The 18196-nt window shown below is 45.5% G+C and overlaps 1 protein-coding gene across 3 annotated transcripts in view; it reads right to left on the reverse strand.

Annotated features, from left to right (window-relative positions):
* Positions 1-319: 319 nt before the first annotated feature.
* Positions 320-18196, reverse strand: part of bcl11aa (BAF chromatin remodeling complex subunit BCL11A a) — a 54636-nt gene continuing 36759 nt past the window's right edge. For all 3 annotated transcript variants that reach the window (XM_047602681.1, XM_047602680.1, XM_047602679.1), the window contains one exon: positions 320-6399. In XM_047602681.1, the coding sequence (XP_047458637.1) occupies positions 4151-6399 (2249 nt within the window). In that variant the 3' untranslated portion in view covers positions 320-4150. The remainder of the gene's footprint in view (positions 6400-18196) is intronic.

The raw sequence follows: 18196 nt of genomic DNA on the forward strand, positions 1-18196 counted from the left end.
AGGGGAGGGTGAAAGGGAAGGCGTATAGGGGCCGGCTATTATCAGCACCAGATACAGGCTGCTCTGTACTTTGAGGAGTGACATGCACAATGCACACATGTGCTCTGAGATAGTGACAACAGCGAGGTGCATACACACTACAGAGAGCCGGGCCGATAGGATGCCACAGCGTCTCTACCTCGCCACACCCCCACGACACACAGACACACACTCACGAGCCGCAGACTGTATAGAGCGAGGCCGCGGGTTCACCGGGTTCAACGAGAAAACATCCACACGTCACTCACACACTCACGGACATAAGCAACAGGTCCCAGTATACTTTCATTTTTTTTTATTAATTGTTTTTCAATAAAGGGACAAAATGGGTGTGTGAACAGGATTATGCAGACATCTGCCAGAAAACACAGACAGTGGTTTTCCCAATACAACTGAACAGAGACCCCAAACAAGTACAACAGAAATTAAAGAGCTCGGTTTGTCCAATGACCATCGGCCACCATTACAAAACAAAAAAAAAAACAAAAACAAAACAACATATCGTAACCAAAATAAAATAAAAACCAAAGATCAAATAAAAAGAATTCCATTCCGTGTCTCCGTTTTGAACAGAGCATATTGGTAATAATAAATAGTAACTCCCATAGTAAAAGATAAAGTTCAAGTTCAAGTTACAACAAACAGCTCTCAGAACAGGAATAGAAAAGGCTGATAACAAAATATTCCGCATTGCCATTTACAAAAAAGTCTCAACTCAAGCAGGCTTCTCCGCATCCCCCCGGGTCATTTTTAAATATGCTTTGCATATGAAAGTATACCCAATCTAAATATAAAGCACCATTTAGTATTTGGCAATGAAAAAAAATAATAATAATAAACAAAAAAAACAACAAACAAACCAAAAAAAAAAAACTGCAAAACATTTAATTTCCTTTTAAATGTATTTATTTTGAAGTTTTTTTTAATCCTTGTACTGCATATGACGTTTTTTTTAATTTTTTTTTTAACTCTTTTAGGTTTTTACCCCCCCCTCCTCTCGTCTTAATGTTGGAATGTAGTCAGGTGGGAGGGGTGAGAGACAGAAGCACACAACAGAACAGGCCGACGTCAGCTTGCATTACTGCATACAAGAATGGCAGCAGGGTGGGAGGGAGGGAGGGAGGGAGGGGTGGGCGGGTGGGGGAGGTGGGGGGAAGGAGGTCCGAACCAAAAACCAAAGAAGATATGTACAACCACCTCTGTGGACAGGAAACAGAGCGGCGGCCATCTGATGGCCCCGCGGCGCCTCCCAATGCCACATACTTTAGCTGCTTTTTTATGTTTTTTTTTTTTTCATTTTTGTTTTGTTTTATTTATTTTTTTTTTATCTTTTATTTCTTTAAACATACAAATGATTCGCACTATATTATCCTGCCAAATTAAAAAAATATACCGTGGCAGCTTGGGATTTTTTTTTTTTCCACTACCAAAAGAAGGTATGGTAAATACCTTTAGAGAGAACAAGCAACAGTTAAAAATACGAGCCTCAATATAAATACTATAGTGCCTACTCTAAGTGAACATTGAATTCAAATACAATTCTAGAAATACAGAAAAAGTAGACCATAAATGTGTTTAAGCATAGGAATCGACATGAGTGTGCATTTTCCTATATTTTAAGTTCTTTATTATATATTCATATATAATCTTAATCCTTTCCCCAATGCAAATTGTATTTCAACCTGAAGAGCTGTGAAGAGCCAAGGCAAAAAAATCCAAAAGAAAAAAAACAAAAAAAAAAAACATCACAGAGTTTGTTTTTTGTGTGTTTGTTTTAACGTCAATGTCATATATACTGTGATCAGAGTCTCGAACACCAAGACGCTGAGGAAAACGACAATGAAACTTAAATACAGTCTCCCCTAGAAGATGGTAAAGTGTTATTTCCAAAAAAACAAAAAAAAACAAAACAACTTTTGATATTTATAATTAAAGGAAGATTTGTACAAAAAAACGGATTCTCGTGGTGGAGGCGACAGGATTAGAGCCAGTAAGGTCTGTAGATTATTCAGACTCAGCAGCGATGAAATAACGTGGATGTTACCTTGGAACATCGGGAACTGGTTGCTCATGTAAATCACTGCAAACCTTTTCATGTACAGACCCTGCTGGCTGAGGGTGAATCTTCAGGCCCAGGCTAAGTTCTGGGGGGGTTTTTCTAGTTGTGAACAAATTGACAAAACGGTCAAAGGTGAAATGGTGAAAGGTTCAGAGGTCAAGGGCCGCAAGGCTGGAAATGCTGGCAACAGATTGTGTGTCTCGTCTTTTTACTGCATTTAATAACGGAGCCGTCGTCGTTTGACGGCAATAAGGTGTTTTTTTTTTGTTTTTTTTTCCCTCGGCATGAAACGTGTAAACTGGGAAAATGGAAACAGTGCACTTCGTGTCCTGCGAATGACAAATCTTTTTTAAGCTTTTTAGACTCAACCCATGCACCAAATCAGTGTGGGACAGTGGTACTCTCAGGCAGAGTGACAAGTGCTAGATCATGAACAGCTTCAACGAAACTCACGGAACAGAAATCTCATGTTCTGGGTTAAAAAAGCGACAGCAAAAAAAAAAAGAAAAGAAAAAAGAAAAGAAATAAAAAGGTGCCCTGGATTAGCCTATGCATACTGATTAAAATTATCGCATTTTATTTTTTACTTTTAAGAGCCCTAGTGTACACATACCATATAGTTTTTTTTATTTATTTCTTTTTTTGCAATTCACACTTAATGACCCTGTTTTGATACTAGAAATGTAAAGTGAAAGACAATTGCCTCTGATCCCCGTAATAAGACGTACGTAGCTTCCAGTTCTGTGTAGCTTTCTGTCTGTCTAGCTTCTAGTTTTTTTTTTTTTTTTTAATTTTTTTAATTTCTCTCAATGATCTCAGATAAAGTCACCCCTTTGGGAGCTCATATATTACTTTATGCATTGTTCCACACACTGACGTATTGAAGCAGCGCTGTAGGTTTGTGCTAACGCGGATGCATGACACTTCTCAGCCATGCGCCGTATCCCTCAAGTTCAGGATTGTACATTACAGATTACCTTCGTCCCAAAAGTACCTCCTTACCAGAAACAAAACCACAAATAATTCAGATATACACAATACTGCTTGTACCATGCTTGCCATGAAATCCACATATTAAAGATAGCCTATTTAACATGTAATAGGTAGCTAAAGGATGATTAAGAATAACTCTCTGATCTTTCATCATGGGTTGTCACAGTCCAGTTGAGCAGTCAGGTACTTGATGCAAGGACCTTTCCTGGGTGGCTTAAACCTTCTAGCTTTACTTAGCGTGACCCGAAACATTTACCGGATAAGATTATGGCCAATGCAGTCTTGGAATATCAAAGGCACTCTTTTTCATTCTACCAAATGATAGTACAAATTGAATTCTTAGCACACCCTTGTCTTCTTGTCTTTTCGAAAGAAATTTGAAGGCTGTCATCACTTTCAGTTTAGTCATCGAGCCAATGTATGATTTTCCTTTTTAAACCCTGTGTGTACATGGCGTCTTTTAGAAAGATCAGGATAAGTGCATTTCCAGGGTCGTAGGAAGAGGGTCAAGTCAAAAACTGATCAGTTTCCATGTTACGAAACAAAACTGTACATGATATGTGTTACAGAATGTATGCAGCATGGATGTATCTTTCTATCTTTTCTCTTTTTGAAGAATAAAAAGAAAAAAAACTGAACAAGAGAAAAACAGCAACACATTTACTCAACAACTAACCAACCAGGGACAAGTTCTTTTCTTTTTCTTTGTTTTTTTTTTGTGTTTTTTTTGATTAGCAAAAACATACTATGCATGCTGACTAATTCTTAAAAATGGAAAAGGAAAACTCAAAAAAGAAAATAGTACACAACATGTAAATTATTGCACAAGAGAAAGGCTCGAAGTTTTGCGTCAATGCAAGAGTATTGCCCCGATACAGATCATGCATTCGATGGGTAATGGAAACGGGGTGTGCTGGTGCAGAGCACATGGTCTTAAGCTTCCACCCGATTGGCGAAAGTGGAGTGTTGGGATTGGGGCAAATCTACAAGGGGCCGGGAATAAACAGGGGACTGTTGACGGACGTAGCTGCGGGGGAAAAGGTCCCATTGTTCGGCCTTCTACTCTGACTTTATCTCGGTACTCAAAGGACGGTCACTGTGCCATTTTTTCATGTGTTTCTCCAAGGTGCTGTAGACACTGAAGGGCATCTGACAAATTTCACACTTGTACACGTCTTTGCCCACCTGACCGTGGGTCTTCATGTGGCGAGTAAGTTTGGAGCTCTGGGCACACGCGTAATTGCACAGCTCACACTTGTACGGTCTCTCCCCTGTGTGGCTGCGCCGGTGCACTGTCAGGTTACTGCAGTTCTTGAACACCTTGCCGCAAAACTCACAAGTATCACTCCTGCGGCCGTCCTTGGAGCTTGGCCGTCCGGGACCCCCGAGGTGCGGTGTGCTGCCCCCGCTGCCCGTGCCACTGCGGCCCGACATCCCGCCATCCAGTTCCCCCGGAGGAGTCGAGAAACGCAGGCTGCCGTTCTCTGACGAATGCTCGGACGAAGACGCAAAGGGCGATTGTCTGGAATCCCCGAAGTTCAGAAAAGGGTCCTTGAGTTGTCGGGAGGCGGCGTAGCCGGCCAGCCACTGGGAGTAGACGTTCTCAGTGTTAGGGATTGTGGGAGTGGGCAGGTCAAATTCCTTCTCCATCTTGATGCGTTTCGTAAAAGGACTGAGCGGACTGGGGCTGCCCAGGAGGAGTTTCTTGGAGAGGCCGACAGAGGCGGACTCGTTGGGGGACGCCCCCCGCCCGTTGACCGTCGAGACGGAGCCCTCCTCGCCGCGGTCCGTTTCCAACACCGAGTCTCCGTCGCATATCTCGCGACTGTGGCGATGGTCTCGACTGAGATGATGGTGCAGGTGGTTCTCCTGGGCCATGGCGTTCCGTTTGTGCGCGTTGAGGGCTTCGCTGAAGTGCTGCATGCTAGCGGCCAGGCCCATGCCCTGCATCACCTCGGGCAGCGAGCGAGGGATGGACACCTCATCGGCCACTCCTCCCAGGCGGCTTCCGATGCCGCCGTTGTTCTCATGCTGACGTGCCGCTTCGAGGTTCAAGCCGAAGTGATAGCTGTTGTTGGTTCTCCTGGCTGCCCTCTCCCCATTCTGCTCCTCCTCCTCTTCTACCTCCTCCTCCTCCTCTTCCTCCTCTTCTTCTTCCTCCTCCTCCTCTTCCTCCTCCTCCTCCTCTTCCTCCTCCTCCTCCCCGTTTTCTCGTAGCATGCGGTTATTCTCGCTTTTAAGCTTGGCCACCACCGACTTGAGGGCGTTGCTGGCGCTGCCCAGGTGCTCGCTGGTGCCAGGCTCGGGAGAAGATGCTGCCGAGAGCCCGTCTTCAGACTTGCCCGCATTTGGCGAGGAGGATTTGTGCATGTGCGTCTTCATGTGGCGTTTCAGTTTGCTAGCTTGTGTACAAGCGTGGTCGCACAAGTGGCATTTGTACGGCTTTTCTCCTGTGTGGCTGCGCCGGTGCACTATTAAATTACTCTGGAACTTGAAAGCTTTGCCGCAAAACTCGCAACACTTTGATTTCAACTGCGCGGCGGAGGAGGGCGTCGTCCCTGCCGAGGGGAGGGGGGTCGTAGGAGTGGTTTGGGAGCCCACGGGTGACTGCATGGAGCCTGTGAGGGGCGGCGGAGTGGCGAGATATGGAGGTTTGCTGCCCCCGGCGCCTCCTGTGCCTCCGCTTCCTCCTCCGGTCTGGAATGGCTGGAGTAAGCGCTGCATCGGGCTGGGCCGGCTGGGGGACAGCGGGGGAGTGGACCCTGAGGTGTTGCCCGCCAGTTCCCGTAGCCGCCTTGAGAAGTCCATTGTTGGAGGGGGGTCCAGAGGCAGAGGAGGATTGAGGCGCAGCACCCTGTCAAAGGCACTCGGGTGGTGGGCTGCCAGCGCCAGCTCCTCTGGGCTCAGGTGGTGAGGGTCCAGGTGGTTCCTCGGAGGGGGGCTGAAGAGGGGCGGCGTCGGAGGGAAGCGTTGATGATGGCCCCCACCAGCGGGACCACCGGCGCCAATAGAGCTGCCCACTCCGACACTGTCCCTTCCACCTGAGCCCGAGCCGGGGATGCGAAGGAGGTTGAAGGGGCTTGCGTCGGGAGGCAGGTGGAGGCCGTGAAGCGGGGGCTGAGAGGGGCAGTCCGCGCCTCCGCCGAGGGACGAGGGCCCCCCCATGCGCGGGGTGAGAGGACTGCCGTGTTCACTTTCCAGGTAGATACGGAAGCCGTGGGTGTTCTGAGCGTGCTGCAGCAAGAACCAGGCGCTGCCATACGACTGCTTACATGTAGTGCAGGTATAGGTGGTCGGTTCCTCCTTACCTGTCGAGACAAAAGAGGAAAAACAACCGGGTCAGGAAAAAGAATACCTGAAAATTTTATTGAACACCTTTAAAAATCACCCGACTGCCTTGAGAAGAAGGTTAGGGAGTCTTTATTTTAGAAAAATGTCTACAAACGGTGCTGTGTACAGAAGGAAGTGCATGATGAACCAATCTTTTATATGAACCTTAGGCCTAATTGTTACAGTTTTTTTAAAAGTTGTCGGCACATGGTGTTGAGGGGTTTTGCAAATACAACAGTAGCTCTTATTGAGGTCATGCCCCACATGAGTACCATGTGAGAAGTAGTGTGTGTGTGTGTGTGTGTGTGTGTGCGCCTCTTTTTTCTCCCAGACTGCTCTGGGACATAATTTCTCCCTTTAGACTGACTGTGAGTCCTCTATTGTCAGCAGGAGAACAAAGAAACAGGGCTATCCCAGTGGACTACCACTTCCCACTGATCTACCAAAACAGAGGCTCGCTGACAAATACACACACACACACTCCCAGAAACACACAGGAGAGACAACACAGAAGAACCCTCCAAACCTTTAAATTACACATTCCCCGTTTCTGTGGCAACAGCATCTTAAAAATATATTAACTGATGACCCAGAATTTCTGAAGCTAATAAAAATATTTAAAACGACAGCAAATAAAGCACAAAACTCAAACGTAGCCAAGTTTGTGCACCGCGTTCATGAGTCACACTCTCGCGCCGTACTTCCGACACTTCTAACAACAGCTGTCACCCAACAGGCGACAGAACATACACGCTTAATTCACACAAACACACACACACACACAACAAAACACATCGGTCGCCTGAGGAAAGTAAAACAGGAGCGGTGCAGAAACATCTAGCTCCTTCCCTCGGTGAAGCACGCGGAGTCACTTTGAGACGGCGATGAGAGGAAGATACAGAGCAATAATTGTCTTTGAGTGGCCTCGGCGACAGTGACCTGTGGCGGGACCCGCAATGCATGTGTAATCTTATTAGTGGACCGAACGGACGGCCGTCAGCTCGTTTACAAGATTAGATGACAAACGAACCCCCGTCACCGCCACCGCCCAGAGCCCTCCGCTACGAAGCACCGCGCAGTCTGGGTGCATGTGCAAGTCCAGGGGATCTGCAGCAGAAACAAGCGGTTTGGACGTTTGAATGTCGGGAACACTTTTGTCAGTTTTTCCCACACTAAATAATTCACTTTCTGCAATCAGTGTGGAAATGTGATCGTTCCAGACATATGCTTAACACAGAGAGTGCAGCAGGTACATCAGGATAGCTGCAAACCGACAGCCACAATATCACAAAAATGACTTCTTTCTGCTTTTGAACCGTGCGCTACCAAAAATGATGTGAAGCAAACACAGTCATTTAAAGAATTGAAACCGCAAAAACAACACAAATAAAAAAAAAATGAAGCATTTAATATTATCTCAAGTCGCAACACTGAGGCCACTTCTCTCAAATGTATAAATATATTATAGGTTAAAAGCTCCTTTGCTCTGTCGTGAATAATAAATTACAAAGTCTGTAAACAGGTTACGTGGGCTGTAAAAATACACACAAAACTGGGACTTATCAGGTGCTAATTGGCAACAGACCAAATTAGCAGTGATACTAAAAGGATGTTATAGATTGTGTGGAAGCGTTTATGTGGGACACTGGAAATGTGCCTCGAATTCCAAATAAAACTGCTTTGTAAAATATCTATAAGGAGAAAACGTGTGTGAGAGGGAGCCCGCTTCAAAGAGCCACGGTTTCCATCAAGCTATCGAACTGAACTGAAAGAACAGTCGTAGCAGATTCTCTTCCTTCACTTTTTTTTTTCTTTCCCTCTGCTTCTTCTTTTTCCGTATGCATAAACACACTCATCCCGTATGACCAGCCACTCGGAAATCAGCTAAATTATGAATCATTGAAATTGGCACAAATTACCACTAATTGTGGGCACCTGCAACAGATCTAACCTGTGAATATCATTTGCATTATCAGGACCGGAGAGGCTTTATTTATTTACTCCCCCTTTTCTTCCTCCCTCCACCTCTGATTGATGAACCGTAGCACTGGACCCTGACAGCAGATTTGGTGGATTATAATAGAATTAAGCCCACAATAAGTGTAATATCTTTGGTGTGTAATACTGGAAAAAGAAGGCCATTGAGCTTCTATAGGACTGCGTGGTGTTCAAAGCGCAAAAATAATGAAGACTTTTAGTTTTCAGTCAAAAATGTGGGCACAATATTAAACAAAATAAGAGCAAGGCTCAACTGTGTAACTCTTTAGCTAATTCTCTCCTTTTTGACTTGTAGCTCAGACTTGTCTGCACGCTGATTGAAACTGTAAGGTTAATGGATTTTAGAGTAGGCGCCCGCTCCACTCTGTCTCCCTGTAATATACTCCCATCAGCCACTTCATTAGGCAAACTCTCCACCACTCTGAGGTAGAAAAATGAAGTGAGAAAGCGGAATGGAGACCGGGAGATGAAGACGGATAGAGTCAGAGGAAGGGAAATAAAGAGATGAGATAGAAGTAATCCCCACCGGCTTAAGTTTAGGTAAAGGTGACAAATACCTCCGACAACTTTAAAGTTTTTGGTACAGAGGGAGGCAGAGAAAGTGTGGGAGGAAAGGAGGGAGGGAGGGAGGGAGGGAGGGAGGGCAGATAGGGGTAAATAATAGCATCCGGTTCTTTACCTGGAGTAAATGTCAAAGCTGTGCAGCCACTAGTGAGACTCCAGAGAACACACACACGCACCGTTTCAGAAACGTCCTAACACTCAATACCAGCCATGCTACAGTGACAAGCACAGGCATTAAGCCCTATTAAGCCAAGGGCATTGCCTGGACACTTATGTGGTGCTAGATGGGAGAGGGAGGCAGTAAGGCTGCTTGGCTCATGTTTCACGGCTCCTTTGTGTGAGTATAAGAGGGAGGGAAAGAGGGAGACTGTGTGTGTGTGTGTGTGTGTGTGTGTGTGTGTGTGCTGCAAGTTCCCGTGGCTCGATCCATCCTCCTCTAAAGGAAGCGTAGCACTCTGATCCAACGGCTACCAAAGAGCCTGAAGTAAAGCCAGTGCCCCGACGCCGAGGAGACGCAGCGTACGTCCAGAAAAACAGGGATTCATTCATTCAGGCCAAAACGCACTGGAAGCTTCAAACACGTTTCTTAAAAAATGATTCAAAACACTTTTATCTCATTTCACTATTTATCGTTTTCTTTCCAATCACACGAAGTACTAGTGATGTTCGATGCCACCGATTTCCTTTCCAATCCGATACAAAGTAAAATTCAGGCTGATATCGGCGATACTGATCCGATACTTTGTGTAAATTCACCCTAATGTTTCTGGTAAAGTAGTTTATTTCAAACCATAGCTTCATAAAGTGAGTTATTTATTATTTAAGTCTGAAGTATATTGAGGTAGTGGCCTCGTTTACTATAAAGCCGAGATAAGACAACAACAGAAAAATCAAACAGACACAATTTCTCAAACAATAAAAAAACGAAAGAAGTAAAATAATGAGAGCATTAAAATAAATGATTGTTTAACTATTAAGAACTACTATAAAATGAAACTTAATTGTGACTCTGTTCTCTCCTCTTCTGTCCTCCTCATCATAAATGCCTCATATTGTTGTGGTTTAACCTGAGATCGTGTTTCACAAGGTTTGTTGTGTTGCCACAACTCAATAGTTTAGTTACTTTCCACTGTGTTACTTTTGTTACTACATCACCTCCAATGACTAAAGTATCAAAGTTTATCAGATGCTCTACACAAAGAGTAACTGATAGAAAGTGTGAGGCCTCTATTCGTTCATTGGTGTGATAACATGTGGTTAGTCCAAAGATCAGCTCCTTCTAACAGAGTATAAACTGTTCTATTTACGTGACGTCATTTTAGATTCGTTTTTTAGATACAAAGCGGTTAATGTCTGCAAACATAAATGCGTCCGTGCTGCACGTGGCCGTTTAAACATTTAAAGAAAGTTTTTTTTTTTTCACCGCGTTCCGACTGTAAAATCGTTTTTAATGAATGTACCTCAGAACGTCAGCCTGTGTAGCTGTCTGTTCCTCAGCCAGTCATTCTGTCCTCTAAATTAGCTGGACTGCCACCATTACATCCCTCCCCTGCCAGCTGGGAACAAAAAAAAAAAAAAAAATGGATGCCAGGTCTTGGCTAAGAGCTAAGACAAACCTACAACTATTTTACCGGCCTTGTATGAATTATAGGGGTCTCTAAATTCTTTTACACTCTATCAATTACAATTTATTTCTCCCCATGACTTTCCTTCCCCCTCTCCGCCCTCCTGTGTTCCATTTCCTCTGCACGATCTTACTTTTTTTGTGCCATATAACACTGTCTCCTTCCCCCATCCTCTCCCCCCCGCCCCCTGTGTTTTCACCCACCGGTAGGTAGTCGTCTGGTAGTGTCCTTGGCTGGGTCCACCTCTGGGTGAGATGATAGTAATTGAGGTAATGGAACATCGCTAAAACAGGATTAGGTACGCATACTGGGAGAGAGGGACAATGTCCCTTAATACAATTTGGGATTTCTATCTGAGCCTCAGGCTTTCAGGATCTGCTGCTTATATTTACATCTGGCATCGCCGCTCGCCCCCGATCTCCCACCCACTCACCCACCCACCCACCCACCCGTTTCACCTTAAACGGATACCTGGACATTTCACAGGAGCTTTAGTTGTTTAACGGCGCGTCGACGAGCAACACGCCGTCTTATAGAGTGTGTTCATTTGTTTTTAAAACTGAAGAGAGCTCGAAAGAAAGCAAATAACTGAAGGGTAAGTCACGCTTTGGAGAAAAGAAAAGAGTGAAATGTACTGAATTAAATGAGAAATCTCAATCTAGGGCTGGGCGTTATGACCACATGGCGTTTTTCTAAATTCTGACGGTATCTTGGTATATATATATTTTTTTTCATGCATAATCACATGTTCACAACATGTTCTACTGGTTGAGAGAGGAATTAACGCAGCAGATTGACTAAGGATGGACTATTTTACTGCCATGATGAGTAAATATTGTAGAATAATCCCACACCAGTAGTTAAACAGGTTTGCATGGCCCCGTGTTAGACACTGCTGCGTCTGTAATGTCAATAGTAGCACGACCGTCTACCCTAACAGAGTCACAGCGTAGAGTTATGAACGCTGTTTAATCAGATAAACAGGTGTCCTGGTATATTAAACATATCATAACGTACTGGTATTCAGTACATAGCCTGATCTCAACCAACAATTAAATTCTTCTTTTCTCAGCAAAATGGAACGATATCCCACTAAGATGCTGTTCCTTAACTAACATGCTGCCATCGACAGTAACAATAACATGCATTGAATTACTTTAATGTCCCTCTCTTATAATCCACGTACACTTTCAGTGACATGCATACGACTGCTGGCTGATCAGCACTCACGTACCCGCAGTAATTGATAGACTGCCCTACTTGAAGGAAAACTCTTTTGTGACTTGGGGAGCAAACCATACCGGAGAAAATGATTTTCAAATGGCTTCTGCAGGACATGGACATTATCGACTCATCAGTCATACCCCAGCCTCCCTCCCTCCCTCCCCCCCCCCCGTCTCTCCTCCCTCCCCCCGTCATCTTGCACCGCTAAAGTGCAACAGTTGTGGCTTTGCTGATTCTTACAGTCTGTTGTACTTCCCAAAAGCACTTAACCATATCATTGTTGTCATGTGAAAATCTCGTTGCCCTAATTACGTCTCTTTTTCGTCTTTTCATCTGCGTCTTCTCGCCCTCCAGATCCACCCAGTGACCGCCGGGCTCATAAAGGAAACCCACGTGGGTTCGTCTAAACGACGCAAGCTGAAACCCGGGGACGACAACGAACAACAAAGAACTATTACACTGTCACCAAATTCCTGTAATTGCTCTTCTGGCATCATAAACGTCCAAACCGACGCATCGAGTCAAATCCTGTGGCAACTCCCTGTGCGGTCCAGTGGGGAAGGGATGTGCACAGTCCTCCTCTCCCCCCAATTATTTTCCCCTCCACGCTCAAGATTTCTTACTAACTGGACGGCAAACGATTGGAATGCAAACAGTGGCAGCTGGTGTCCTGTCTGCTCGCCGAGAGGAGCGACGCAGTCAAACAACAACACGGCTGAAATTGCTCAGAAAGGCAGCGCTCTCCGCTCCGGAAGGAAATAAGCCTCCATTACCGGCCAGATCAAAGCAACTCCCCTCAAACACTGATGCTGCAAGGAAAGTGCGCCAATTCTGATGCAAAGGACAGTTCTGTAATCATAGGAGGGGGCGGACATACAACAATAACCACCTTTACGGCGCATGAATAAAGAGTAGGGATCAGTGCGCCTCATCTAGCAGTCACACCGGAATCGCCTTTGAAAAGCGCCCGAGGACTGGACTCCTTCGACTTCTCTGACAAATGAACTGACTTGGTTTCTTGCGTTCCACAAATGTTCAGCAGTGTTTGCATCCGCCGGCCTGGGAAGCATCCGTCTACATCTTTTTTTTTTCTTTTTTCTTCCCCTTCTCTTTTCTTTGCAGAACAGGACCAGCTGGATAAACACACAGGTGACCGAGAGGTTCAGCATAGCTGTGCTTTGACCTCATCTGCAGTAAGTGTTCAGGGACCTGTCACTTTTCACGTGTAAAAAAAAAAACCAAGGGCAACACCAAGAATTCTTGCAGCAACCCAATTGTGCGATTGAATAGCTGAAAGCTACAAATACTCGAGATATATAGATGGTCATAATTCACAGAGTTCTTGGAGGGGGATTAAGGAGGCGGAGGAATGCAACAGGGAAAGATTCTCGACTTGCTGCTGAACAAAGCCACTCGGAGACACTTTTTTCCACCTCGAGACATTCTCAGATGACATCTCGATGTGTTCCGGTTAGTTCGAAGCGCACTGAACCCTCATGGCCCACTACTGCGGTCGCAAGATGTCTTCAAGATGCTTTTCTCAGGAAGTTTACTGCATGTTTGCTAATCATAATCACGGCGTGTGCTTAAATGCATGCCAGTGTCGGCCCATCTCATTATGATCACATTTAGAACGCAACGTTTGCACGGAAAACCGAGGGGTCTAGTTATTTATCTTCATCCGGGGCCGCGATGGTTTGCATCCATCCAGAGTGCGTTCACCAACATGTGGCACGATCTAGCGCGTGATTCCGTTTACCGCCATTCGTCTGTCATCGCCCTTTTTCATCTCATCGCTTGTTTTGTCGAAAAATAAATGCGGTAATTGGCCACGGTCACATTTGAGCTCGTGGATCTACGACTCTGTGACTGAACAGTTTTCCCAACCTTACTTACACTCGCGTGCACTCGGCAGCGTCTCGGCGCGGTCGATAAATAACAGGCGAGTGTTATGAATGAAAAGTTTCTCAAAGTAAATCTCCGGAAAATGAAAAAATAAACAGCGTTTTCTTTTCTTCCGTCTTCAAAGGAAGGCAATGAAGTTGCCAGATATTTAACCAAGGTGAACATCACAAACACCAAATAAAAAATAAATAAAAAAAAGAGAGAGAGAAGCCTTTAGCTGAACTTAAAATAGCTCCAAACATTTGCAAATAGAAATCTCCAGGCCTGATGATAATGATCTGGTGTTTTATGGAAGAAAGAGCTGTGAACGAATTTGAATTACCAAAAACAACAATGACTTATTGAGCCTGTCTGATTACATGCTGCGATGTGTGTGTGTCTGTGTGCATGGATGTGCACTAGAGTGTGTGTGTGTGTGTGTCATTATGGTCCCGCTTAACAGCCATACACTCTAGGTTGATGAGCAAAAATATCAATACCGTCTGTCCCTATGTGTGTGAGTGTGTGTGTGTTTGTGATTGTGTGTGTGTACGTGTGTGTGTGTGTTTGTGTGTGAGTGTGTTGGGAGGGGGGGGTATATCAATACCTTCTGTCTCTGTGTTTGGAACCCATGCTGAGCTACAGACTGTGCTATCTGCAACTCTCCAGTCTACTTATGTGTGTGTGTGTGTGTGTGTGTGTGTGTGTGTGTGTGTCCATCCAACCACCCATCATAGCTGCCATGTGACAAAGTCTCCTTTTCTCTCTGTTTGTGGCGCATGCAAACACACACACACACACGCACGCACACACAGAGTAATGTATCTCATAAAGTCTGTTCTAATGATACAGCCCGGGCCCTTAAACTGTGTTTATAAATGTAATTAAATGGACCGGCCTTTGTAGAAGCATCCAAGCACGCTGCAACGATCCAGTGTGTGTGTGTGTGTGTGTGTGTGTGTGTGTGTGTGTGTGTGTGTGTGTCCATTTGGAAGGCCGGTACTCATGATGGCAGGGACAGCCTCCACTTAACCCTAAACCACCATGGTGAAATTACAGAGCATCCAAATTACAGCACTTATAAGCAGAGAGAGAGAGACTCTGGTTTGAAAGAGGAAATTTGGTCTTCACACACACACACACACACACACATACACACACACACACACACACACATATACTGAGTGACTCAGCTTGAGGACTTCTTCTCAAAACCCAGTATGCAGAAACTTTCTTTCAACTCGTAATCTGTTGCACATTGCCGACCTTAATCAGATTCGATGCGGCCATTTTAGTTTAATTCTGAAGCAACTGTGTCCGCGGGGCTCCTGCAGACGTTTGATGGATCGTATCCTTTATCGAACCCAGAATCTCAACACTGCGAGGCACTTTTTTATCACTGGCTTTAGCTGATATTCATAACTGCTTTATGACGGGTGAACGTAAATGTATCCAGATGTGCGCCCTGATGCCTCGTTCCCATCGGCGGAAGCACCCAGTAATACCTGAACTCAGTGGAGCACGGAATCATGAAGGGATCTGTCACAAATAACAGCACTTTTCAGTTCGATTTTTTTTTTTTTTGTTTTGCGTTGGGACATCCACGCAACATCTGATAAGCCTTTAAACTAGATTCGTTTCTCGAGCGTTTCATCGAATGGCGTCTACCTGAAGGAGAACACTTAGAGAAGATGCAGCTATTTCAGGATCTGGACTCGTTGGCACTGGAGGCTTCAGGCTGAAGCACCACTACCCCTCATCAAGTCACGAGTAACTTCAGCCCTGGAGCTCTACGCACCGGGGACGGAACGCGCTTGTTGTTTTCCTGGATGGCAACAGGCGACAATGACGAGGTGCAGAGCTTTCGGACTGGAGTTGATTTAATGCAAAAAGAAAGTTCATGAAATATCCCAGAGGAGACGGAGAGGAATGAATCGCTGAAGTGGTTTGTAAGCAGCAGCAGCAGCAGCAGCGCGGTCTAACAGATACGGTGCCAGCTGGCTATCTGTGGGATCGCCTTAAATTAAAGTGATTGCAAGATTTGGTTGTCACAACTTTCAGATCTAGAGGATTATAGTGCGGCGGGCTCCAAACGCTGTAGGGAAAAAAATAGAAAATAAATAAAAAAAAAAACGATTCAGAGGCTGATTAAAATATTTCTATAACAGAAGTTCATATTCTCAGTCGGCTTCAGTCCAAAACAAAAAAAAAAAAAAGAAAAACTACTACGCTGAGTCAAGGAACTCAACAGAAAGCGTCAGTATTTTTACTATAAATCCATGTTTTATTTATTCCTGAAAACGCACACGTGTACACACACTCGCGCCTAAAATCCCTGATGAGACAAGAACACACGCGCTGAGAGGAAGCAGATTTCATTCAGCGCCACAAGCAAGAGGTCGGTGGTCACTGAAGACACACACACACACACACACACACACACACACACACACACACACACACACACACACACACATCATATATGTTTAGCAAATATATTTACACACACAAAGCCGGTCGTGTATTGAGTGATCTGCAGGGACCTGCAACAGCTGCCAAGCACAACTCAGTCATCAGTGTGTGTGTGAGTGTGTGTGTGTGTGTGTGTGTGTGTGTGTGATGCAGTGACCACAGTGGGAGATCACTCTGAGTCGTGCAAACACCTCAGCTGGCCGGAGACACACACAAACACACACACACACACACACTAAAAGACAAAAACACACACTGTACAAACACAGCGCTTTGCTTCCTCTCCTCATCTAATCCCTCCTCCGCCCGGTCGGTTTCATCCCTCCATCTGTCCATCAACACTGCATACAGGTGGTCATCCTCTCTTCCTCTCTCGTTGTTTCCACCGCTCTCCTGCCTTTTCTTCTCTTCCCCGCGATTCAGTTTAAATTATTGGGAGGAGGAGGAGGAGGAGGAAGAACAGCGTGATCACTACCACACAAACAGCCTCACACCAAACCCTGACCGGCCACGCGCGCACACACGCGCTCACGCACGTTTACGGCAACATGTGGACACGCTGCGACCGGAGGAGCCGAACAAAACGTCTTCCCATTCGCCCGTTCTCTCGCACCCTTACACTTTCCCTCCTCGCCGTCGTCTTCCCTCTTTTAATCCTTCCATCTCGCGCTCCCAGGTGGGAAGCACTCAGCGCCGGCTCTTTAATTGTATTCATCCGACAAGGCCAATCGATAGAGGACATATTTAATACAAATTTATGACTAATAGCCATCAGCGATAAAAAGCCTCTTTTTTTTTTTTTTTTTCCTACATAGCTTTTGCTTGTGGTGAAAGAGAGAACGAGGGGAGGAGGAGGAGGAGGAGGAGGAAGGAGGAGAGGAAATACAAGCTATCCTGCTTTTAACACCAACAGCCTCCCACAGTCTCACTGTCCAACCTTGGAGAGATATGGTTTAAGCTGCAACAAAAACACCAGAATCCAAGATTTATTTATTATTTTTCCCTCTTTCCTTTTCTTTTCAGACAACGCTCTAACTTCAAGTGGGTCTCTGGTGTATTTGGGGAGTTTTTTTTTATTTTTTTTTTTTATCTTTTCTTTCCTTTAGATTTTACTGCACAGTTCACAAGAGGATTCCAGGATGGACTCCGGCACAGCAGCAGCAGCAGCAGCAGCAGCAACTTTTGGCAGGCTTAATAAATAATTATATCAACTGGTTATTTTCAGATTTGAGCGTGATAAACTGCTCGTCGACTGGGAAAATTACAAAAATAGAGGCAGCTTGTGCCGCGGAGATAGCAACATGATACGGCTACTCGCATACCGCGCGTTCTCGGGGATGAATAATTTGCATCTTAAAGGGCAAACTTGGCCACGTTTCCGAGTCGTCTCCGCTCAGTATGCACAAGCAATTGTCCAGACAAATTCTGAGGTGAGGAATTTAATTATTCCCGTGAAAGTTGCAGGGTTTAGCCGCCGTTAAGTTGAGACAAACAGCGCGGGGAGTGTCGTGATGAGATAAAGCGCGAAGACAAACTCCCCTTCAGCGCTCCTTCACAACCTTGTCTACTTAACAAACACTGTAGGCTTGATTCATTAGAGCTGCAATCACTGCACCCTGAGAGCCCTATCGATCCCCCAGACGGTCTCTCCGAGCCGAGGAGGGAGGAAAAAAAAAAAAAAAACGCTAAGAGATGGAGAAACCGAGGAAGGGCAGAGAGGAGGGAAAAAATAAAAAGAGCCGGAGAGAAGAGCGACAGGCTGAATATATGGCTCTGTTAATACGAAGCAAGCACCGGTTTACCTGCCTCTTTAAATTCAGCCTAGTGCGCGAGGCGACTGTGACGGCTCCCGGAGAGAAAAGGCCCACCACCAACCCACCCCCGAGCCCCTCCGCCCCTCCCCCCTGCCCGTCGCCAAAGGAAATCCTCCGTCCTCCAAGAGAAACAAGGTGTGCACGGGCTGGAACCGAAAGGCAGACGACGGAGTCATTTTTTGGTTCGCGCCGCT

This window comes from Mugil cephalus, chromosome 13, assembly GCF_022458985.1.
Source record: "Mugil cephalus isolate CIBA_MC_2020 chromosome 13, CIBA_Mcephalus_1.1, whole genome shotgun sequence".
Lineage (NCBI taxonomy): Eukaryota > Metazoa > Chordata > Actinopteri > Mugiliformes > Mugilidae > Mugil > Mugil cephalus.